At 44.2% G+C, this 23,953-nt stretch overlaps 1 protein-coding gene across 1 annotated transcript in view; it reads right to left on the bottom strand.

Annotated features, from left to right (window-relative positions):
• RAB37 (RAB37, member RAS oncogene family) overlaps positions 1–16,343 on the bottom strand; it is a 54,927-nt gene extending 38,584 nt beyond the window's left edge. Inside the window, exon 1 of the mRNA XM_079131938.1 lies at positions 15,700–16,343. Within this exon, the coding sequence (XP_078988064.1) occupies positions 15,700–15,771 (72 nt within the window). The 5' untranslated portion in view covers positions 15,772–16,343. The remainder of the gene's footprint in view (positions 1–15,699) is intronic.
• Positions 16,344–23,953: the final 7,610 nt, after the last annotated feature.

Below are 23,953 nucleotides of genomic sequence, written 5' to 3' on the forward strand. Positions count from 1 at the left end.
GCTGTACCACTGAGCCTCAAACCAGCCCCGAGAGACTGTTTTATATTTTATTTTTATTTTTTTTAGTTGTGGATGGACACAATACCTTTATTTTATTTATTTATTTTTAATGTGGTGCTGAGGATTGAACCCAGTGCCTCACACATGCTAGGCAAGCGCTCTGCCACTGAGCCACAACCCCAGTCCAGAGACTGGTTTTTGACCCAGGCTGTTTAAAGATTTTCAGAGCAAGAAGTACCTATAGGGAGAACTTTAAATGGAAAAGTTCAAAGCAGAGCAAAAGTAGAGGGAGCTTGAAATATAAGAATAAAATTCATAACATAAAGCCTTCAGCCACTGCATCCCTGGAGCATTTTAACTGTTGCGTACAAAGTGGCTTTATTTTTCACTTTATATCAAGCATCCTGCACCAAACAGTGTTATAGGTACATACTCATGTTGGATGGTAAGGAGTTCATATTTTCTTGTGGTCCATGATCACAGATCTGGTGAACATTACTGCCATAAGGCAAATATAGAAACACAGGGAAAGACTGGAATTTAGCTCAGTTTGGCTTGGCTGGAAAGTGGTGCTGTCTTTATCTGGACAAATAAACATGGGCTGGCAAAGGTTCGCAGCCTGGCGGAGATGAGGAGGGGTAAATCAGCTTAGAAAAACCGGCGCATTTGTTCAAGCTTATTCTCTGAGTTCGGAGACTGCAGGGGAAGTTGGGGTAGGGGAAGGGAGGCAAACCCAGGCAAGAAATTGGAAAGGAAACTATTTCATAATGTTTACCGATTCATGTCTGGGTATTGTCTCAGCCATATCCTGCTGCTCCATAAAGATTTTGCCATGACATTTTGTGGGACTGGCCAGCACCTTTATTGCAAGGTAGATAATTGGGATATGGTTCCTCTGGTCTGAGTGAGGGTGACATTTACTATTTTGCTGTACAGTTTCCAGGAAAGTACATTCTGTTAAAACAAGCTCCAGGATATTGAAGTACTCTGTTCTGATTGAGTGCCGAATTATTTATAGCCCATCTAAAGCTGCCGGGGTTTCCCTCTTTTGGTTTTTGAATTATTAATATTTAAAGATTCCACTTGATAAAAATTGGAGGGTTTAGATGGTCTCCCTTGAAGAACTGTGTGCTCATCATTGGCTTCCAGGAGACTGAATGTTTAAAAATTGGAGTTAGTTGGGAGATTAAAAAAAAAATACATGGAACTAAATATCTCCAGAATATAAGAAAAGGATAAATGTCAGACTGAAGTTGATTGAGGGATACCTTTGCTGGGCACCTTGTAAACAGAGTTTATTGACACTTTAGGCTTCGAAGGGCTGCCTGGTGGAATCAGTAGATTTAACAATTTTTTAGGTTGAGAGAGACAGATGGAGTGATCAGCTTTTTGTTTTACCCAATAGGTGGATTCTGACCTGGTACTATTAGAATTGGTAATGGGTCAATTCTTTGAAAATATTGGTTAAACCAGGGCATCACAAAGGGATAGATCCTTTCTTCAAATGTTTTATTTTGATTCAAAATATCTAAATTGTAGTAATCTGCTGGCATGTTGGTGTAGACCTAAGGCCTTTGCTTTTCTTCTGGGTCTGATGAAAGGCCCTTTGTTTGTCCTGCATAACACATATTGTGTTGTCCTGGAATTTTGGCTTCCTTAATATGAAGCAAGAAACTCTAGCTATTTCTGTTCCTTTTTTTTTTTTTTTTTTTTTTTTTTTGTGGTACTGTGGATCGAACTCAGGGCCTTGTGCTTGCGAGGCAAGCACTCTACCAGCTGAGCTATCTCCCCAGCCCTCTAGCTATTTCTGATGCAATCTCATTGTAAAATCCTTTTTCACTTTTAGTTTCTCTCAATATTTTATGGTTCCCTTATCCATTCCTAATTTGACAGCATTTCTTAAAATCACAGGATTTTATACTGACTCTTTTCAGAGCATTTTGTTTTTTGGTACGAGGAATGGAACCCGAGGGCACTCTACCACTGAGCTACACCCCCTAGCCTTTTTATTTTGAGACAGGGACTATGGTTTAAATATGAGATGTCTTCCAAAAGCTCATGCATAAGACAATGCAAGCAAGTTCAGAGGTGAAAAGATCGGGTTGGGAGAGCTTTAACCAAATCAGTGCATTAATCCACTGATACGGTTAATTGGATGGTAGCTGTAGCAGGCAGGGTGTGGCTGGAGGAGGTGGGTCACTGGGGGTGTGCTTTTGGGGTTTGTATTTTTTCTTTGATGAAATCTCTCTGTGCTTCCTGGTGGCCGTATCCTCTTCCACACTGCTTTCCTCTTCCACACTGCTTTCCTGCTATGATGCTCTGCCTCACCTTGGGCTCAGAGCAATGAGCCAGCTGTCTATGAATCGAGACCTCTGAAGCCACGAGCATCAAATGAACTTGGTCTCCTCTGAAATTGTTCTCATCAGGGCTTTTGGTCACAGTGGTGATAAAGCAGACTAAAACAGACTTGCTAAGTTTTTGAGGCTGGCCTTGAACTTGTGATCCTCCTGCCTCAGCCTCTGGAGCCATTGGGATTATAGGAGTGTGCCACTGCACCCGGCTCAATTTAACTTTTGTTAAAAAATAATCCTCTTTTTTTTTTTTTTTTTTTACACTCTTATTCTGTTGGTTAATAACCTTTCTGTTTATACTCTTATCAATTACATAACTACAATTGTATACAACCAACATAAACACATGTGGGCCCAAACACGGCAGACTCTTGCTATCCGTGCATGTCAACAGGTGAGAGGAGAAATGAGTGGGCAGAAGTGAGAAGAGGGAGCTGGTGCCGAGCTTGCGGGGTGCCACACGCACGCGGCCAGCAGGGTCCACCACGGGAGTAAAGGTGGTTAATCTAGTAAGTTGGATAAGTGGGGGACTGGCTCAGAAAGTTCCACAAAAGTATCCATTACCACTGCTCTCATAAAAGATGGGCCCTTGGGCACCCCAGGTCTCATCGCCTTAGATAGTGTACCCCTAGAAAGGGCAGTCAGTACCTCCACGCCAACATCTGTTCCTGCCCTGTGTCTGTCACTTCCTACACATAACTGATGCTTCCTCCAGGGCTGGTCGTGACATGTGGACTGAGGGTCGGCCGCCCCTGACCTGTTCACACTGTTCTCCAGATGTGGCTTCTCTCTGCTGCGTGCCAGCTGCCGTAGCCTAGCTTCCCCTGAGGGCCTCTGGTAATCTTGTTTTTTGTGGAGTTCCCAGAGGCTCCCTCGTGCCTCTCCCACCACCCTCCCTGTCATCTGTGCCTCAAACCCAGTTACCCCCAATCCTATCCACTAGCCTATTCAATAAAAAATGCAATCATACAATATTGATGCACACCATCGATCTATAGGGGAGCCCAGGTTGGGATACTGAATCCCCAGTGCACCTACATCCTGCTGAAGAAATGGGATGTTACAATACCACTGATGATGAAGGGCTTAGTGTTGTTGGTTTTCTTCCACGAGGACTGTGCTTGCCTAGGATGACTCTGGTGTCCATCACAGCCCCAGGGCCACTCTTCTGGTCTTTATGGTAATTTGCAAAGTCACCAGATTTGCCCTGTTAGGTGTTACTCTGCACTCAACGGACAACTTTCTGTAGCTTCTTTTTACTTTAATATTATCTGTTACCCCCAAATAAAACTGTGAGCCGTTGACCATTTGTTCTTGCATATTACTTAAGGACCTGGTGGTTAATTTGTCACTCAGGGAGTAGCCACACTGACTTTCCTTGGTGGGATTCCCACAAAAACGTGGCCCTCTACCAAGGTGCCGAGGATTTCTGGAGACGAAGAAGTGACAGATCACAGCCCCTGGCCTGAGACCACGGCCCAGAACTGGCCCTCTGGTGATCGGAAGGAGTTGCAGCGTTCAGATGGTGACTCAGTTGCAAAGTTCACACAACCTTTGCAAAACTAACAATGAAACTCAAAGCAGAAGGACTAAGCCCTGGAGACCCTGTGTCCTTGCATGGAAACGTCTTGCAAAGTGGTGGGTGGCAAATGAACGCAGAAGCAGTGGAGAAGTGGGCAAAGCATTTCATCTGAAGATACAGTAAGACTAAGAGGGCGGAGGTGCAGTGCCGGAGGTCCCAGCCCCAGGAGCCAGTGTTGCTGTCTGTAAGTCTTGGCTGGCCTTCTTGGGCTTATTATCCTGCAGCTGGGTTTTGATGGAGGCGAATCCCCGGGGATTCCTGTTGCTTGGCTCCTCCGCCCCGAGACCCAATTACCCATGACTCATTGCATGGCCCTCAAGCTCTGGAGGCAGAGTCCTGAGTTGGCTTTGGGAATGAAGGTCCCCTGTTGGCATGGATTCTGCCTTGGTGTTTGTCCTGGGCCAGAGTGAGGTTGTCGCTAGGGCTTTGCTAGAATTTCGGGAGGTCAGTGAGAGAAGGACCTTGGGGAACCTCCGGTTCAAGACTTCCTTTCCCCTGAGGACCCTGGGGGTCTGGGGAGGGATGAGGGCTGGGGTCGGAGCTTTGGTTGTAGCTCTCAAAATATCTTATTTCCCCTTTGTACTGCAGCAATATTTTCAGACCACAGTTGACCACAGGTGAACTGAAACCAGTGATAAGGGGGGAACTACGGAATAACCAATGGACCCCCCAGGCTATGGTTTCAAAGCCACAAAGTAACCTGCTGGGCCACCACACCTCTCAGGGTGAATCTGGTGGCGCTAAGGGGGAGGGCAGGGGCTGGGGCATCCTCATACAAGCCCCGCAGAAGGCTCCTTCGTGTTTTCTTGTTTTAAGGCAAAATGTTAGTATTTAGTTAATATGGATGATGGGCATATGGGTAATTTTGTTGTTATTCTGTTCTCTATACCTTGAAGTTTCAAAATTTCAGAACGACCAATGGATTTTAATGCATCTGTATAGTAGAATACGATGCAGTCATTGAAAGAACGAAGGGGAAAGTGCATGTGACAAAAATTCCTGGATCTGCATGTCTATCCATGTGTCCATCCATCTCCCGTGTGTGGACACATAGATGTGTCCTTTAGAGTGTTGCATCATGGGTAACTTTTTCCTTTGCCTCGCCTTTTCCAAATGTTGTAATTAAAACATGCAAGATTCACTCACAGACACCAATAAAAGCTCACTGCTTGTCAGTACATTGTTTAAATCACAGTCACAAACCTGGTTTACTTCTTCCTTAGCCCTGTGTCCCAGCCGCTTATCTCCAAGGACCTGTTCGAGGCTGGGGCCCCACCTGTCTGCCTTTTGTGATCTGCCTCTCACGGCACGCTTCCTACTGCCTGTGACCCTTGCAGATGCTGTTCTGAGGTTCCAGATGTTCCTTGCCCATGAACACACAGTCAGCCCTGGGAGAGGAGGGCTGTCCACAGTTATGCCATTTGACCCAGAGCACAAGATGACCCCTCCCTGGTTACTCATGGCACATCTGAAACCAGGCACAGTGTGAGGCCAGCGGAAGGGAGAGGCACCCCAGCAAATAGCCCAGAATGATCACACAGAGCTGGGCTCAGACCCTTGGGGCATTTTTATCTGACATCAGGAATGGCTATCTCAGTCACAGGGCTAAGTACAAAATAAAAATATAGGACTCTTGGTGCAAAAATCACCAAGATTTTTAAGATGGTGGTGACCTCAGAGCATTAAGTCAGGTGTAAGCCAGGTGTAGGTCCCTCTGTGGCACAGGTGCACACCCACGCAGCTGGCCTTCTGTGGCAGGCTTTCTTGCCCGCTTCCTTCTTGCTCTGGGCTGCTCAGGTCCTAACTCCTGGCTGAAAACGTCTAGAGATCTCTAGTGCCAACTGACCCTGGTCCCAAAGAGTGGAGGAAGGGCTGCCTCTCATTGCATTCTGAACTCCACTTCCTGCCCAAAATGGACCTCTTCCCTGACAACTGGATCATCTATTTCTTTCAGGGAAGCTTCTATTGCCAGCATAGGGTGAGGTATGACTCCACAGCCCCCGTGAACCAACTGCCCTATAGGGTGATATCAGTGCATTTCCTAAGTCCTGTAATTAATAACTTAAGTCCAGTTATTCAGTCTTATATGATACCCCATGTGGGGCACAAATAACCCAGTTCAGGTTGGACAGTGACAAGTTCGCTTTCTTTTTGTTATTGCTTACTAAAGATTCAAAAATATTGAGGTGGGCATGGTGGCACACTCCTGGAATCCCAACAACTCTGGAAGCTGAGTCAGGAGGATCACAAGTTGGAAGCCAGCCTCAGTAATTTAGTGAGGTCCGGAGCAATTTAGTGAGACCCTGTCTCAAAATTAAAAAAATTAAAAGGGCTGGGGATGTGGCTCAGTGGTTAAGCAGCCCTGGGTTTAATCCTCAGTATCCCCACCTGTTGGGACTAATGACACGTTAACTAACTCAGGCTGACTCCTTACTCCCTGGCGAGTGAGCAAGATCAAGGCCTCAAAGGCGGTTTCAATAGTTGATGACGATGAATCGGACCACCATCAGGGATTGGTTAACAACAGTTCCGCGAACGTGATCAGCTCGTGCTTGCCATGTAGTCCTATGGGACTCTCGCCTGCGTGAACCCCCGTGCCTTGCTGACCTTTAAGCTGATTGGTTCCCGCCTAGCCCCCACCCTACATAAAAGCTGTGTGACTTCCTCAATAAACGAGTTCCTGCTGTGACGGGTCTCCCTGACACGTCTGATTGTCCTCCGCCCGGAGGGCTGGGAGCGGGCGGTCAGTTGGCCCTACCTCTCCGGGTCTGACCTTGTTGGGGAGTGTCCCCTTCCCTTGCCGCTGGTCGAGAAGAGCAGGGGGGCTTAAGACCCCGACACCCACCCCCACCCAAATGTTGACACCCAGACTCACCCAGGGTTGTCATGAGGCACCTGTTGTTTCTGCATGACTAGCCTACCCCCATCCCCATTTCTCTTTGAATCCATTTTGTTCTGCTCTTAATCCATAGGGCTGGGGTGGGACTCGTTCCACCTTCAGAGGTGGCATGGGATCCAAGTTTAAACCATTCATCTTGTTCTATTGGCTCGACATAGTGACTGGCTCAGGGATGGGCATGTGACCACTTCAGTCTCCACAGTGATTGATTCAGAGACGGACATAGGATCATTTCTGCTTTCAGTGAGCATTAGGTCTAGGACTTCAGTTGAGGCTGGTTACCTGGAGCTGCTGGTGATCGTGTGCCCTCATGAGGGGTTGCCTACCTGTGAACCAAGCCAAACTGGAGGGAAGAATGTTGGTAGACAGAGTGAGACAGATGTCACATTGTCCCTGGATACAGCTGTTGGATATCAGTAGCATATCCAGCCTTCTCAAGCATATGAGCCAAAAGATTATCCTTCTTTCTCCCCCCTTAAATCAGTCTGAGTTGGGTTTTGGCAAGCAAAATGCAAAAGGACCTGGCCGGGAGAATTTCACTTTTACAGTCAATAAAAATGTCTGTATGGTTTACCCTCAGTGCTGTGGAAATCAAATGAGACCATTTATGTGCAAGTGTTCTGTAAATGATAAAGAGCTGTTTTAAAAAATATTATTATTGTTTCTATTTTTTGGTTCTGGGTCTTGAACTCAGGGACTGTTTACCACTGTTACATCTCCAGCCCTTTTTACTTTTTGAGACAGGGTCTCACTAAGTTTCTGAGGCTGGCCTTGAATTTATGATCTTTCTGCCTTAGCCTCCCAAGTTGCTGGGATTACAGGTGTTTACCATTGAGCCTGGCAATAAAGGCTATTTGAATGGAATGAGCAGTGACATACAGGGGGCTAATGGCCGAGATAGGCTGGCTTTAATGACATCGCAAGCATAGTTTTTTCTTTGCTAATGAGCTATCTCCTACTCTAAGAAAATCAGAGAGCTGGGCAGGGAGTGTCAAGGAAGGTGGTGAACTAGACAGGAGGTGGTCAGGACAGGGAGTGGACAGGACAGGTGGCAGTCAGGACACATGGTGGTACATAGGTGGTGGCCGGGGAATCTGCTCTTTCCTCTGTGGTGCTGTACCATGCTGTCTGGTGGAGACCTTTTCAGAGTATGGAAGAGCAAGGGTCCCATATGTGGCTGCAGAGCTCACCTGGCCCTTGCCTCTGTCTTTCCCAAGTCTCTTTTCAAGGACCTAGCTGTTGTCACAAGGGGTCAGGACCCTTGCTTTGAGTTTGGTTGGATGTTTTAAGCTCAGCTTTTTGGAGATTTCAGGAAGGGGTGCCAACTTTGCTTCTGTGGGCTGGACTCGGCCAAGCTGGGGCCATAGATCTTTACTCCAGGCCCTTCTTGGAAGCACAGAGAAACCCCTTCCTTCCTTGGTTTTGGGCTCGAAGGGACCATTGCCTGGGAACCCAGAGTCATTCTGACCTATCGGATCTGTGGGTCTATAGCCCCTGATTAGTTGTGTGGTCAGGACACAGAACTTGGCAGCCTTAGAGAGCTGCAGGCCTTTGTCCTGCTTCCCAAGGGCCAGCCTCCCACCATGTGCAGTTGGAGGTCCTTGACCTCTTAGGAGTCTTCATGGGCACCAAGGTCGTGTGTCACTTGGGCTGAGTCATTTCTTTCTGAGCCAGCCCTCTTATCTGCCAGCTTGCTAGGCGCCCCTTCTTGGAAGTGGGAAATGGGTCTTGTTCCCACAAATGTTTGCTGATTTGATTCTCAGAATTCTCAGCCAAAAATGTCAGATGTCTAGGGGGCCATGCAGAGTGGGGGTAGTGGTGGGACATAAGAAGATGCTTTTCAACCACTGCTTTTTCTCTATCGTGTTCTCTCCCCTGAAACCAGAACTCCAAAGGCCCTGACATAGGCCCTGAGATGGAGGCAGAAATGTGAGATGACAACTCTCAGTGTGACTGAGGGAGGGAGCAACCCCTCCTCCTGCTTCCTCCCTCTGCATAATCAGATCAAGTCCAGGATGTTCTCAAGCTCAAAGGCAAGTGGCTCCTTAAAGGAACATAGGAAAGGTGAATGTGAAAAGGATGGAATGCTTTCCCAATGCAGGTCACTTTTAAGCACAGTTGAGGGAGACAGAGGAGTTAGCTGGCGACCCTGGGGTCAAAGGACCCAAAGGGAGGGGCTGCATAGATTGAGGCTGCCCTGTAGCAGAAGCAGCTAGCAAGCCCTGTGAGCCAGATAGCATTGCATATTGAATCCCCCAAGCCTCCTTTTCCCTGGGTTTCATGCTTGGCAAACAATCCCTTGATTATAACGTGGCTCGGCATGTAGGTCAACACGGGAGTCTTGTGAGTCTAATTAACACAAGCCTGCCTGCCTCTTGGGTGAGTGAGCAAAACTGATCTACAGAGCTGAAGGCTCCACACTGAGCTGCTGACCATGTGACCCTCTCCACAAAACCTGCGTCCTCTCCTAACTCTACCCCCGCCCCCCGGCTTTTCCATCTGGCTTGGATCTGACCTTAGAAAAGTTTATTAACGTCTCTGCTTCCATTTGCTCATCCATAAAATAAGATTAAAATAGGGTTATTGGAGGATTCAATGAGTTAATGGCTGAAACTGCTTAGAAAAGTTTCTGGCATGTCAGGGCTATGTAAGGGTCTGCCATAATGATTTGGATTTCCACAGTGTCAAGGGTGGCTGGGGTGAGTAACTATTTTTTTCCATCTGCTCTCCATTTGCCCTCTTTAATACAGACTTAATAATAAGGTCAACTGGAAAGAGCATGTGGTAAGCAAAGTGTCATTGCTTAAAGTCTCTTGTAAACTGTAAAGTGCACAAATGAAGTCTGTTTATTTTTATCATTTCTTGTTAACAATTTTTAATCTTATAGCGTCCCTCTAGACTACAGTGCAGAGGGTGATTTTAATACTCCTCAGTTCATAAGCTAACAAAACCAGAGAAGGGACCCAGAGAGGGAGAAAGAATCGGGCTACCTAGGCGTGGGGCTATCGCCTATGGAGGGGATTCCTGAGGAGTTGAAGGGGGGTTCCTCTTTGGGACTGAGTCTATACCAGCAGCTTCATTTCCTTGCAAAGGTCACCTGGCTGCTCAATGCAAGCTTTGGGAGGGGCTGGAAGAGGCAGGGGCTACCTCTTCCTGACTGTTCCCTGGGGTATTGCTCTGATTACAGGGAGGATCTGCTTTTTAGTAAACAGAATCACCAGGGAGTGGTGTACATGCAAAATTCAAACAGAGGTAGGAGGAAGAACAGGAGGGGAAAAGTTTGTGGTTTGCTTTGCTTTTAAAAGGTCCACAACAAAGGATAAGGAGAGACACAACAGGAATGCAGCGTCACTGGCCCTGCCCACAGCTTAGGAGAAGAGGTGTGTGCATGGTGACCAGGGGCAGAGGACTAGAAAGCAAGAGAAAATATAAGCTCAAATGCAACCTGGTTCAAGACACCTAAAAGCATACCAGTGACATTTGCAGAGTTCCAGATTATTAAATAACATCCTCATGTTGATGGGTAGGAACTCTCCACTGATAATCAGCAACCTGAATGAGAAGGGCAGGAGCAGACTTTGGCATCAAAATCAGGGAAATAGGGACTTGGCAGTGGAAATTCTTGAGCTCTGATTGTCTCTGCAGTCCCACCATCACTGAGAACCTCACCACCTCCAGAAGCAGGCTGAGTCCTGGGCAGACTGACGGGTGCCATGACTTAGGGCTTAAGGTCTCTAGATCCATTGTTTGCTGCGGGCGGCTCACAGCTTGGCCCAGGAAACCTCTGGTTGGTGGATAGGAGGAGGGTCCAGGCCTGATCCCTGCTGGAGAACTGCATCCCTCATCACTCTGCACATTGGCAAAGGAGCTATGAGCTCCCTTTAAACCTGCTTCCCTGGGGAGTTTCTCTTGCCTGAGAAGGGTGAGCAAGGAAGCAAAGAGCCTGTAGGGATAAGGTTAGAGCCACTTCAAGTGTCCATTCAACAATCCCCAGCCTGGCATTCACCTCTGGCTGTTTACTTCCAGCAGAGCTGGGTTTCCTGCTCTGAAAATGAAGGAAGTCACAACCTTTCCCCAGGCCAGCTTATAAGAGAAAATATTAGCTCCTCAACACTGGTGCGTCTCAGAGCTTTGCTTGCAAGAAGCCCCTGGGACTCTTAAGTTAAAGGGAAGAATTCTCAGGGGAGGAAAAAGCCTGAGGAGTTTAGAAAGTGACTGAGATGCCAGACCAAATCAACATCATTTCCTGTTCAGGCTATGCCAGAGAACCAGCCAGTACCCCTCTCCACGTCAGCTGCTGGCTCTGGGAACTGGGCAGGGCCCACAACTCAGCCCTAGAAGTCCCAGATGACCCCAGATTGTCAATGATGTAACATGTGCTTCATTTATTTATCCATAAGTCTTCAGAGTGAACAGAGAGGAAAACAAGCAAATGGAAACTTTATACAGGGAGTAGCTTGCTGTTCCTGGCTTTCTAGACTATTCCTGAACTGAGGATGGAAATCTAGCAGGCATAGAGCTAGGATCCCCACTTTGAATGTAAACTCTCTTCACTTCCAGAGCCTGCATTTCCTGTGGATTTAGAATCTTTGATCACAATTTCATGTCCCATTCATGTGGTTTAATTGAAAACAAAAACGTCTCTGTGTGATAAAGAATGACCGAGGAAAATGGAGAAGTGAATGGTCTTCTGCTGGTTTATTTGTTTTTGCCTCCTCACATTTTTTGGCAGGGAAGATAGTGCTGTTCTCTCCAGACCTTCTCCAGGATGAGCAGGGAGGAAGGTTGGCTGGTGTGTGGAACTGTTTTCTCTCTTAGACGTTAACTTCAACCAGAGGCCCCAAGTGAGAAAAAAGGTCAGAAGCTACCCCTTTCCTGGGCTGTCCCACTGCACCTCCCTGTGTCTCCTCACACACTTCAGAGACCATGTACACAGGACTACAGCAGTCCGTGTGTGTGCCTGAGGACCTCGAGCTGTTGAGGCAGGGAGCAGGTCTCGTGTGGGCTCTCTGCAGCCCTGCACGATTCCTCACACTCTGGAAATGCTCAGTACGCATTCTCTGAGTGAACAGACGAGGCACATGGGCTACTGAGGGATGTTGATCACAGGTGAGCGGTCAAAGATGGAAGTGAAGGACAAGTGTGAGAGAAGAGAGGGCAGAGGTTCCCTGCCGGCCTTTGCCGTTCATCTGCGGGAAGTGCTACAGCAGACTCAGGACAGGAACCTTGGGAAGACAGAGCCCTCTGCTCCTATCTCCCTGCTAATTCCTTTTTAAATCCAACGATGACCATGGATCGGTGGAGGGACAGCCCATGCCATTCTACCTCCTGGTCTTCCTGAGATGCTTCAAAGGAGACTGACTTTGGCTTAGTGATTGTTTGCCCCTCTTAGAACAAAATTGGTATGTGGATGTTCATCATGGTGCTTGGAAAGTAAGTGATAGAGCTGAAGTCCCTTTGTCCTGACGCACTGGCATACGGGACAAAGCTCACCCCATCCATTAAATTTCCCAGAGCTCAAGCCTGGTCTAGCAAGGACTAAACCCATGAGCTGTTCCTGAGCCCCTACTTGGCATCATTAACCTGGATGACTCTTGAGATCATATAGGTAGCAAGACAGGAGAGTTCTCAGAGGAAAAGAGCAGCAACATTGTTTATGAGCTTTAATTATTTAGTTGCATCAAATATTCAGATTTGTGAGCATCACAGTGACTCTACTTAAAAACTCCAAGCATGTGATGAATGAACTCACTGCTTCCCAGTAGTTCCAGCATCCAGCCCACCCTCCAGCAGGCTCCTAAGAGTTATTTGAGCTCCGCTGCATCAGGCTACAACTCTTAGAACTGACTGGAGCACAAAGGCTAGCCCACCTTTGTATGGTATTTGGCATACACTTCTTGTAAGTGGATTTAATTTTTTTAAAATTTATTTCCTTTTTATTGGTGCATCATAATTGTGCACTCTGGTGGGATTCCTTGGTAAGCAAATTCTTGTTAGAGGTTTCACCAGGTCCCATAACCCATCTCCCTGAGAAAGGAGGCAGTGAATGTAGATAGTCAGGACTGGATGTTTGTACAGAAGGCATGCTTTCTGCAAAAGTGTGTCGTGTGAGCTAATTCTCATGATTGTACCTGAGAACTGAGTGAGTGTGTTTCTGAGGTTTCGGTGTGCGAAGCTGCTGCTCTTCTCACAAAGTTTTGTCTTTTTAGGTGAGGCCAGATGTGACACCTACAGAAGGTGCTGTAGAGCACAAGATGATGACAACCACCATTTATTCATTAAATGCTTCCAGAAATTATATATGTGCTTGATATTACATTATCTAATATCATCACTCAAGACACAATAAGCAGGCATTTTTATTCCTATTTCGTAGCTTAATAAAGCAATGTTCACAGATGTTGCTTTAAAGTCAACCAAGGACTGAAAGATTCTAAGCCTGGGGTTTCTTTTCATTATACCACAATGTTTCCTCTCTGGCAAGTTTCTAGGACATAAAATCTGGCTGCTCTGTTCAAACTTTAGAGGATACTTCTTCCTCTATGATGCTAACCTCTGGGGAGGAGAAGGGAGAGGCCTGTGGCAGGGGATGGAGGGGTTTCTGGGAAGCTGGCGATGTCCCATTTCACACAAAGTGCACAGGTGTGTGAACTTTGTGATAATCCATCAAGATGTTCACATGAGGTTCAGTTTTTGTTAGTTAGTTGTATTTCAATAAAGGTTTAATCTAAAAATATCTTCCCCCTAGCAACTACTATTGGAGTGGAGTCCTGCTTCTCCTGGCCAATGTGTCCTAAGTAGACTTAAAAAATAATAATTTTAAGTAGACTTAAAATAAAACAAATGTGTCAATATCCTGCCCCTTCACAAAAAGATTTTTAAGTGAATCACAATAAAAAGTCATGCACAATCACAAAACAGTTCTCGGAGTAGGTTGTCAGTACTGTACGACCAGGAGACCTTTCCTTACACACACTGTCAGATGCCAACAAGGTTTCAGGGTAGCTCTGGACCTCATGATGCTCAGATGACAGGACCAAGCATGTTCTTTAGTAATCAGACATTTGTCTTTGGTATATTAAGATGTGTTGGAACAAGCTCACTCTCTCTCTCTGGTGAGATCAATAAACCAAAGGAAGGGAAAGTTTTCATGAGCTTCATCCTGTATTTCGTGTGCAGGTAATTGAAGTGGGAAAGACCACATTTGATCAATAATTTGAAAAAACTGGCCTCCCTATTTTAAAGGCTTCAGAATGAATAATTATATCTTTACATGATGGTTTAAACTAAGACAGACCCATATATCTAGTTACCAGGGTGATTTTTTGATTGATCTGCAATTACATTCCTTTGCTTGCTTGCAAGTTCACTGTGGTAGATTCATAGTCTCAAACAACGTGGGTCTTACGCTAACTTACTTCTGGATCTTATTCTACTTTACTTCAAACTGTGATGGTTTTAAAACTCCCAGACTGGTGAGGTTGTTTGCAAATTTTTCTTCTTCTCCATACCCTAGGGCTTCTGAGACTTGGAGGGAAAATATGCATGGACTCTTTAGACCTACAGATCTGCTCCTGCAATAGCTGATTTTCCTTCGTTTGTGTCAGAAATAGTATGTCACAGAGTCACACATCTAAAATTTTAACATGCATATTTATCTCCTTGGGATCTTGTTAAAATGTATATTCATATTCAGCAAGTCTGGGGTGGGCCTGACATCTACTTTTTAACACACTCCCAGGTAATGCCAATGCTGGTGGTCCACAGAGCACATTTTGGTGAGAGATTTTAGAAAGCGTTTAGAGAAAGAGACTAGACTTAGAATCACAATTCCTGACTTGCAGGGCTAGCTCTGCCATTTACTAACTTATATTCTTGGACATGTTGCTTTGCTTCTCTGGAATTTAATTTCCTCAAGCATTAATTGTATAATAGAGGAGAAGGGTGGATCAGATTATTTCAAAGCTTGCATTCAGAGACTTTTCAGAGTGATATATTGGTTTAAGAACTTCAAGTATGGGGCCGTGTACAACCTTGTAAAGACTAACAGATAAACTGTCATAAAACTAGCAAAGGAAGGACAGAAGAGCTGGAGCAGGAGCCCAAGTCAGAGAAGGGGAAGGGAGCAATAGTAATTTCTTACAGCAAATATCAGGCTGTATGGTTTCAAGGTGATAAATTTTGCATTAAAAAGTGTTACCTGGAAGGAAGCTGCTATTTTTTCCCCCTACCATTACTTCAGGATGAGAACAGAATGACTGTATAATTCAATTATAACAGAATAATTGAATTGTATAAGAGACTTGAGAGAGGGGAGCAACAGATGTGTTATAGCTTTGAAATAAGCAAATTCATTCAGAAGGCTCCGGGTGAGTCATGGCTGGAGGGCAGCTTCTGGAGCCACGAGGGAGCCTGGTTTGAGTAAAACACTTTGTCTCTGCTGCTTATCATCATGTCTATGTCTAATTTCAGTCAGGCTGGCCAGGAAAGCAGGTCTTTCACCACTGCTACCAGACCTAATGGGGCTGGAGCTTGTGAGACAGCGTGGGAGAAGTAACCCAGACTCCCCCAAGGGTTAGGGAAAGCCAAGGTGCTTGGACTGCGGCGGGAGGCAGGGTGTGGGAAAGGGACACAGGCGATCTAGGAACGAATGGAACTCCTGATAATCCGAGGCTGCAGGTCTCTGGCGGCCCTTCCCCCAGCGCTCAGGCATCTCTCAAACAGGATCAAAGCCAGAAAGGAGTCGCCAGGCTTAGGGGTACGCGCTAGTTTCTTTTTAAGTCCTTAAAGCAAAGCGAGGGGCGCAGAGAACTCCTGAGGACTGTGTCCTCTGCCAGCATCGGGAGGGGCACGGAGGAGGTTTTTACCTTGTGAAGGACGTGTTCGTTGAAGTCAGGGCCAGCTCCCCCCTGGTAGGAGTCGGGTCTCTGCAGGTCCATGCCCGGCTTGGGGCCCGCTGCTCCCCGCTCTTCACGCGCTCTGCGTCAGCGCTCCCAGACGCGGGGTCCGGGTTCCGCCGGGTGCGGCAGGCTCGGGTCGGAGCCCGGCGGGCCGGGCCGCATCCGTGTTCAGCACTGGACAGCTCCCGCGGCGGCTGCGGCGCGGTACCGCGAGCGCGGGCGGACCCTCTCCTCCGCCACCGCGGCGCTTCAGCACCAGAACAGCAGTGCTGCCCCTGCGCGCCTGGGACCAGAGTCCTGAGATCCGGTCCGCTCCGAGTCTCCTGTCTTGTGACTCCAGGATGCTGGGAGGGACGCAGGATTCGAGCCTGGCAGGTGGTCTGTGCGCGCCTTCCTGGGCTACAGGCTCTGGGGCTCAGTGACCCGGCTGCGTTCCCAGGGCACTGCGGTCCTGGGAGCTCGCGGTTCCTGGTTCTCAGTGAACCAGCATCCCCGTCACCACCCAGCGCAGCTCGGCTCCCCTCCCGCCTTTGCGGAGGCGAAGTCCTGCGGTGCCCGCGGAGTTCTCTTTTGGTCCCTGGACAGTTCTCTCCCATATGCAGGACACAGAGGTTCTAAGCCTGACGTGGCTGGATGATGGCCCTTGCAGGTCCCTGAAGTCCTTGAAATATGCAAAATTCTGCTTAACTGTACTTTCTGAGGGTGAGGGCCCACAGCTTTAATTACACTCTGTAGATGCACGTGACCCCAAGAAGTTAAGAAGGATGGGCTGGGGCTGGGGGTGGTGGCGGTGGTGTGCACACGTTCTGAATTCAAGTCTTGGCTCAACAAACAAACAAACAAACAAACAAACAAAAAAACAAAAACCAAAACCAAAACAAAAAGCTGGTCAATCTTGGGCCAATTTCTTCGTCTTCTGTGTCAACCTCCGCCATAATACTCACCTAGAGGTGGTGTTCTGAAGATTTACCAAATTATTGTAAAGAGCCTCGAGAAAAGTACCTCGATAAATGCGAGCTACATGGTAATAAATGCGAGGTACATTGGTAAGAGGATGGGAGGTCTGGTTATCTCCCCTCAGCGTCAGGGAAGTCCTGCTGCTGAGAGTTCGATGATCAGTTTCATCCAATCTGGAATAGGAGGGGCAAGGCGCATCTTCATGGGGACTGGGGCTGAGGCTGTAGCCTCCAGGATTATGCTCATGTGGTGCCTCTGGTGTTCAGCAGGTGGCTACCTCACTACAGCCCTGTCGCCATTGGGCCTTGTAGTCAATATCAACATAGAGGAATGTTTATGATAACCCCAGGCTTTAAAGTGTGCACACCCCTCCTGGGCTTCAGTTCTTTTTGGGCTGAGTTGCCTTAGCCAATCATTTGTGTTCTCTGTAAAATACATACAAAAATCTATGCTCAACTTTTTTGTGTGTGTGTGAAGAAGAGTAAATGAGACAGTGTATGTGAAAAATCTCAGACTATAATAATAACATCTGCTAAATGAAACTTGCTTAACAGTTTAAATGAAGGAACGGAGAAAAGACGAATCTGGCTGGAGTCCAGAGACAGAAGAAAGAGGGAATGCTGTGAGATAAGTCTAGAGAGGCAGGTAAGGACCCGATCATGTGGGCCATGATAAGAGTTTTGAAGTTTATTCTAAGAGCAATGTAAAGCCATTGGAGGACTTCAAGTAGGGAGAGACATGGCCAGATCTGAGTTTTAAAGACATGATTTTGATATATAAAGAACTCAAAAAACTTGACACCAAAAAAACAAACCAAACCAAATCAAAACAAACAACCCAAATAAATGGGCCAAGGAACTGAACAGACACTTCACAGAAGATATACAACTGATGAACAAGTATATGAAAAAGTTGTCAACATCTCTACCAATTAGAGAAATGCAAATCAAAACTACTCCAAGATTTTGTCTCACTCCAGTTAGAATGTCTATTATCAAGAATACAAGTAACAGTAGGTGTTGGCGAGGACGTGGGGCAAAGGGTACACTCATACATTGCTGGTGGGAATGCAAAATGGTGCAAACTTTATGGAAAGCAGTGTGGAGATTCCTCAGAAAACTTGGAATGGAACCACCATTTGACTCAGTTATTACACTTCTCAGTTTATACCCAAAGGACTTAAAATCAACATACTACAGTGATGCAGCCACATCAATGTTTATAGCAGCTCAACTCACAATAACTAAACTATGGAACCAACCTAGGTGCCCTTCAACAGATGAATGGGTAAAGAAAATGTGGTTTATATATGTGATGGACTACCACTCAGCTTTAAAGAAGAATGAAATCATGGCATTTGCTAGTAAGTGGATGGAGTTGGAGAATATCATGCTAAATGAAATAATCCAATCCCCAAAAACCAAAGGCCAAATGTTTTCTCTGATACGCAGTTGTCTGATACGCAGATGCTAATTCACAATAATGGGGGTGATAGGGAAGAATAGAGATTTCTAATTGGTAGAGATGTTGACAACTTTTTCATATACTTGTTCATCAGTTGTATATCTTCTGTGAAGTGTCTGTTCAGTTCCTTGGCCCATTTATTTGGGTTGTTTGTTTTGATTTGGTTTGGTTTGTTTTTTTGGTGTCAAGTTTTTTGAGTTCTTTATATATCAAAATCATGTCTTTAAAACTCAGATCTGGCCATGTCTCTCCCTACTTGAAGTCCTCCAATGGCTTTACATTGCTCTTAGAATAAACTTCAAAACTCTTATCATGGCCCACATGATCGGGTCCTTACCTGCCTCTCTAGACTTATCTCACAGCATTCCCTCTTTCTTCTGTCTCTGGACTCCAGCCAGACTCCTCTTTTCTCCGTTCCTTCATTTAAACTGTAAAGGGGAGTGAAGGGAGGGGAAGGGGTATGGGGGTAGGAAGGATAGTAGAGTGAAACAGACATTATCATCTCATGTACATGTATGACCACATGACCAATATGATCCTACAATATGTACAATCAGAAAAATAAGAAATTACACTCCATTTATGTATGATCTATCAAAATGTATAAATGCATTTTACCATCACATAAAAAAGAATACACTTATAAGCAAACAAACAACAAAAAAGATATGATTCTGGATACTATATGGAGAGTGGATTAAGAGCCAAGAATAAATGTGCTCAAATTTTCTTATTGATCTATAAAATCTCTATATATTATGGGCATTAATCCTTTATGCCATAAATATAATATTTTCCTAAATATTATTTTTTAATGATTTTGTTTTTGCTTTTATTATACTGCAGTAAAATTTGTATGTTTTAAATTTGGTTCTGAGTATGAGAGGGTGTTAGCCAGGCAGAAGAGATCAGAGGTACACTGTTGAGCAAACCATAAAGGTAAAGATCAACTGGTGTTATTTACTGATCCTCCTTCCACTCATTCATTTATTTATTTTTAATTGGTGCTTTCTACATATCCACGAATGCAGAATTGAATTCACTGTGGCATATTTATATATGCACATGGCATAGTTTTGTCAAATTATTTCTGCATTTCCTTCCCTTTCTCATCTCTCCTGCTTCCCCTCAATCTCCTTCCTCTTCTCCACTGATCTCTTCTCTATCTTATCATATCCGACCTCCCCGCTTTCTTCCCTTACTTTGCTCTAGCTTCCACATTTGAGAGAAAACATTTGACCCTTGATTTTCTGAGTCTAGCTTTCACTTAGCATGATGTTCTCCATTTCCATCCATTTGCCGACAAATTCCGTAATTTCATTCTTCTTTATATCTGAGTAAAACTCCATTGTGTATATATACCACCTTTTCTTTATCCATTTGTCTGTTGATGGGCACCTAGGCTGGTTCCAGAGCTTGGCTATTGTGAATCTCACTGCTATCAACATTGATGTGGCTGCCTCCCTATCGTATGCTGATTTCAGATCTTTTGGATAAATACCAAGGAGTGGGATAGCTGAGTCATTCCATTCCTAGTTTTTTGAGGAATTTTCATACTGTTTTTCAGAGTGGTTGTACTAATTTGCAGTCCAAGCAACAATGTATGAGGGTACTCTTTTTCCCTACATCCTCACCAGCATTTATTATTATTTGTATTCTTGGAAATTGCCATTCTGACTACAGTGAGATGAAATTTCAGAGTAGTTTTGCATTTCCCTGATTGCTAGAGATATTGATCATTTTTTCTTATATTTATTGGCCATTTGTATTTCTTCTTTGGAGAAGTGTCTCTTTAGTTCTTTTGCCCATTTATTAATTGAATTGTTGGTTTTTTTTTTTTTTTTTTTTTTTTTTTTTTTTTTTTTTTTTTTGGTGTTCAGGTTTTTGAGTTCTTTAGATATCCTGGATATTAATCCCCTATCTAAGGAGAAGGTGGCAAAGATCTCCTCCCATTCTTTAGGTTCTTTCTTCATACTTTTAAATATTTCTTTTGCTGTACAGGAGCTTTTTAATTTGATTCCATCCCACTTATTGATTCTTGGTTTTCTTCCTTGTTCTTTTAAGAGTCTTATTAAGGAAGTCAATGGCTGTGCCAAAATGGTGGGGGTTAAGCTTACATTTTCTTCTAGCAGTTGTGAAGTTTCTGGTCTGATTCCTGGGTATCTGATCCACTTTCAGTTGGCTATTGTGCAGGGTGAGAAACAGGAATCTAGTTTCATTTTTCTGCAAATGGATATCCAGTTTTCCCAAGACCATTTGTTAAAAGGGCTATCTTTTCTCCAACATATATTTTTGGCATCTTTTCCAAATATCAGATGACCATAACTATGTGGTTTTGTCTCTGAGTCTTTTATTCTATTTCCATTGGTCTTCATGCCTATTTTGATGTCAATACCAAGCTGGTTTTTGTTATTATAGCTCTATATACTTTGAGATAAGGCATCGTGATACCTCCTGCGTAACTCTTCTTGCTCAAAATTGCTCTGACTATTCTGGGTCTTTTATTCTTCCAAATGAATTTTAGGAATCTCTTTTTCTAGTTCTATGAAGAGTGTCATAGGTATTTTGATGGGGATTGTGTTGAATCTATACCATGCTTTCGATAATATGGCCATCTGACAATATTAATTCTGCCTATCCAAGAATATGGACAGTCTTTCCATCTTCTAAGGTCTTTCTGGATTTCTTTCTTTTGGGTTTCATAGCAGTATATTATGGTTTAGATGTGAGGTATCCCCCAAAACTCATGTGTGAGACAATGCAAGAAAGCTTAGAGGTGAAACGACTGGGTTATGAGAATATTAACCTAATCAGTGTGTTAATCCCCTGATAGGGATTAACTGAGTGGTGACTATAGGCGGGTAGGGTGTGGCTGGAGGAGGTGGGTCATCGGGGGCGTGTCTTTGGGGTATATATTTTGTGAGCCAAGCATAGTTTTTCTCTGCTTCTTGGTGCCATTTTCTCAAATGCTTTTCTCCACTCTTCTACCATGATGTTCTGCCTCACTTTGGTCCCTGAGGAATGGAGTCAGCCATCTATGAATTGAGAACTCTGAAACTATGTATCCCCAAATAAACTTTTACTCCTCTAATTTTCTTGTCAGGTCTTTTGGTCACAGCAACAACAAAACTGACTAAAATAAGATCTTTCACCTCTGTAGTTAGATTAATTCCCAAGTATTTTATTTTATATATATTTTGAAGTTATTGTGAATGGAATAGTTTTCCTGATTTCTTTCTCAACACAGGCACTACTGGAATACAAGAAAGTTGTTGATTTACTAATGTAGCCTTGTATTCGGCTACTTTGCTGAATTGATTTATCAGTTCTAGAAGTCTTTCTGGTGGAATTTTTTGGGTCTTCTAGATATAGGTTCATATCATCAACAAATGGAGATAATTTGACTATTTCTTTTCCTATTTGTATCCTTTAATTTCCTTCTCTTGCCTGATTGCTCTGGCAAGAGTTTCAAGAACTGTCTTGAATAGGAGTAATGAGAGTGGGCATCCTTGTCTTGCTCCTGATTTTAGATGAAATGGTTTCAGTTTTTGTCCATTCAGTATGATGTTGGCTTTGGGCTTATCATATATAGCCTTTATAATGTTGAGGTATGTTTATTTTATCCCTAGTTTCTCCAGAATTTTTAACATGAATGGATGGGAGATATTATCCAAGGCCTTTTCTGCATTTGTATTACTTTTATTGATTTGCCTATGTTCAATTAACCTTACACCCCTGGAATGAAACCCCCTGATCATGGTGAACTATCTTCTTGATATATTTTTGAATGTGGTTTGCTAATATTTTATTAAAGATTTTTACATCTGTGTTCGTCGGGAATACTGTTCTTTGTCTGGTTTTAATAACGGGGTTATATTGTCTTCATAGAATATATGAAAGAGAACATTCCCTCTCTTTCAATTTTAAACTGGAGGAAGACTGGTGTTAGTTCTTCTTTAAGAGTTGTGTAGAACTTAGCTGAGAATCCATCCAGTCCTGGGCTTTTCTTTGTTGGAAGGTTTTTTTTTTTTAAATTTTATTTATTTATTTTTATGTGGTGCTGAGGATTGAACCCAGTGCCTCAAATGTGCTAGGCAAGTGCTCTACCACTGAGCTATATCCCCAGCCTGTTGGAAGGCTTTTAATTGTTTTTTCAGTTTCATTGCTTCACATTGATCTCTTTGGGTTTTCTGTATTTCCCTGTTCAATTTGGAAAGGTCACAACAGAGTGATTTTTAAAGATGAGTTATCCTCATAAGTACTTTTATTTTGGACTGATATCTATCTGAGATTTGGGCTGCCAGAGTGGTAAGTACATCTGCCCACCATCTCTTAGATGGGTGATTTGCTTTTCTGGAGTTTCTGCCTAAACATTTTAGAAGTGACATACTCTAATCCTGTCTCCATGTGCTCAGGAGGCAATCTGATGGTCGTGGGCTCTCTTATACCATGTGTCCCTAAACAGGAAGAGGTTTAAGTCCAAATTTCTTGCCAGCTGTGAATTGTCCCCTCCTGGTCTGAGCCTCTTGCCTCGGTTCCCTCTGCTGGGAAATGGTGTTATACTCTTCTGGGACGAATATAGTCACAGGCAGGGCTCAGAATTTCTTTTTTCAGTACTTGACTTCAAGGTCAGTGAGCATTCAGTTCTCTATGCTCAGTTCTGCTTTTTCTTTACTAGCATGTTTTATTCTGCACATCTCCAGTGATCCACAGTGTTGGGTTACAGGGGCTCAGTGGATCTCTTCCCCCTTACATTTGTGTCTTAAAGTATACAAGTCTAAGTTAACAGTAGTTTATGTGTTCCCTGAGAAATCAGTCTTTTTTTTTTTTTTTTTTGTACCAGGAATTGAGCCCAGGGGCCCTTAACCACTCAGCCATATCCCCAGCACTTTCAAATGAAAAAAAATTTTTTTTTTCTCAGATTGCAGGTGTGCACCACCATGCCCAGGAAAAAAGTTAGTCTTAATCAGAATCTCCCTGATGTACAGAGTTCTCAAGTACTCTGTTACATCTTATTGTAGATGCTCTCCACCTTTCATCTGGAGATAAAATCTCTGTGGTGGGTTCTGATTCCATATTTGTCATGATGTGAATGAGATAGGCTAAAGAACTTTTTTAAAAAAGTTTCATTTTGAAAACTTTAATTGCAGTCACAAATGCATATAGTAAAAAATAAAGTGATGTGAAAGACTTAGACATCTCTTCCATCCTCGCTTTGTCTCTCTTAAGACAAGCCCTTTTTAGCTCTTTCTGTTTTAGTTCCTGCTCTTCACCACAGGCTTCTTCTGTTGACTGTCCCCTTAAAGGTCCCCTACTCTCTTCTCAGTATAGTTATGTAGCTCTTTCCTATTCTTCCACTAGTTGACTCTGCAATTTCATCGCAGACTTAAACCTCTGTTTCTAGAATTATTAACCATGGATTGTGTTTTCTTGAGTCATCAAATGTAAGCTGAAGCATGTACATTCCCATTCTTCCTATCACTTCTCTTCCCATTTCCGTTCCCAACCTCCTTCAAACATACTTTTTAAACATAAACTTTTAATCATACCTACTTTAATTTGCAGAAGAGTTGCAGAGATAGTATAGAAAGTTCTTGTATATCCCCATGCCCAACATCTTACATTGTTATGGTACAAATGTCACAACTATGAACCAATATCTATACATTATTATTAAAGTCCATGCTTTAGCTGGGCACAGTGGTGCATGCCTATAATCTTAGTGGCTTGGAAGCTGAGGCAGGAGGATTACAAATTCAAAACCAGTCTCAGCAACTTAGGCCCTAAGCAACTTGGCGAG

This window comes from Sciurus vulgaris, assembly GCF_902686455.1.
Source record: "Sciurus vulgaris genome assembly, chromosome: 3".
Classification (NCBI taxonomy): Eukaryota; Metazoa; Chordata; class Mammalia; order Rodentia; family Sciuridae; genus Sciurus; species Sciurus vulgaris.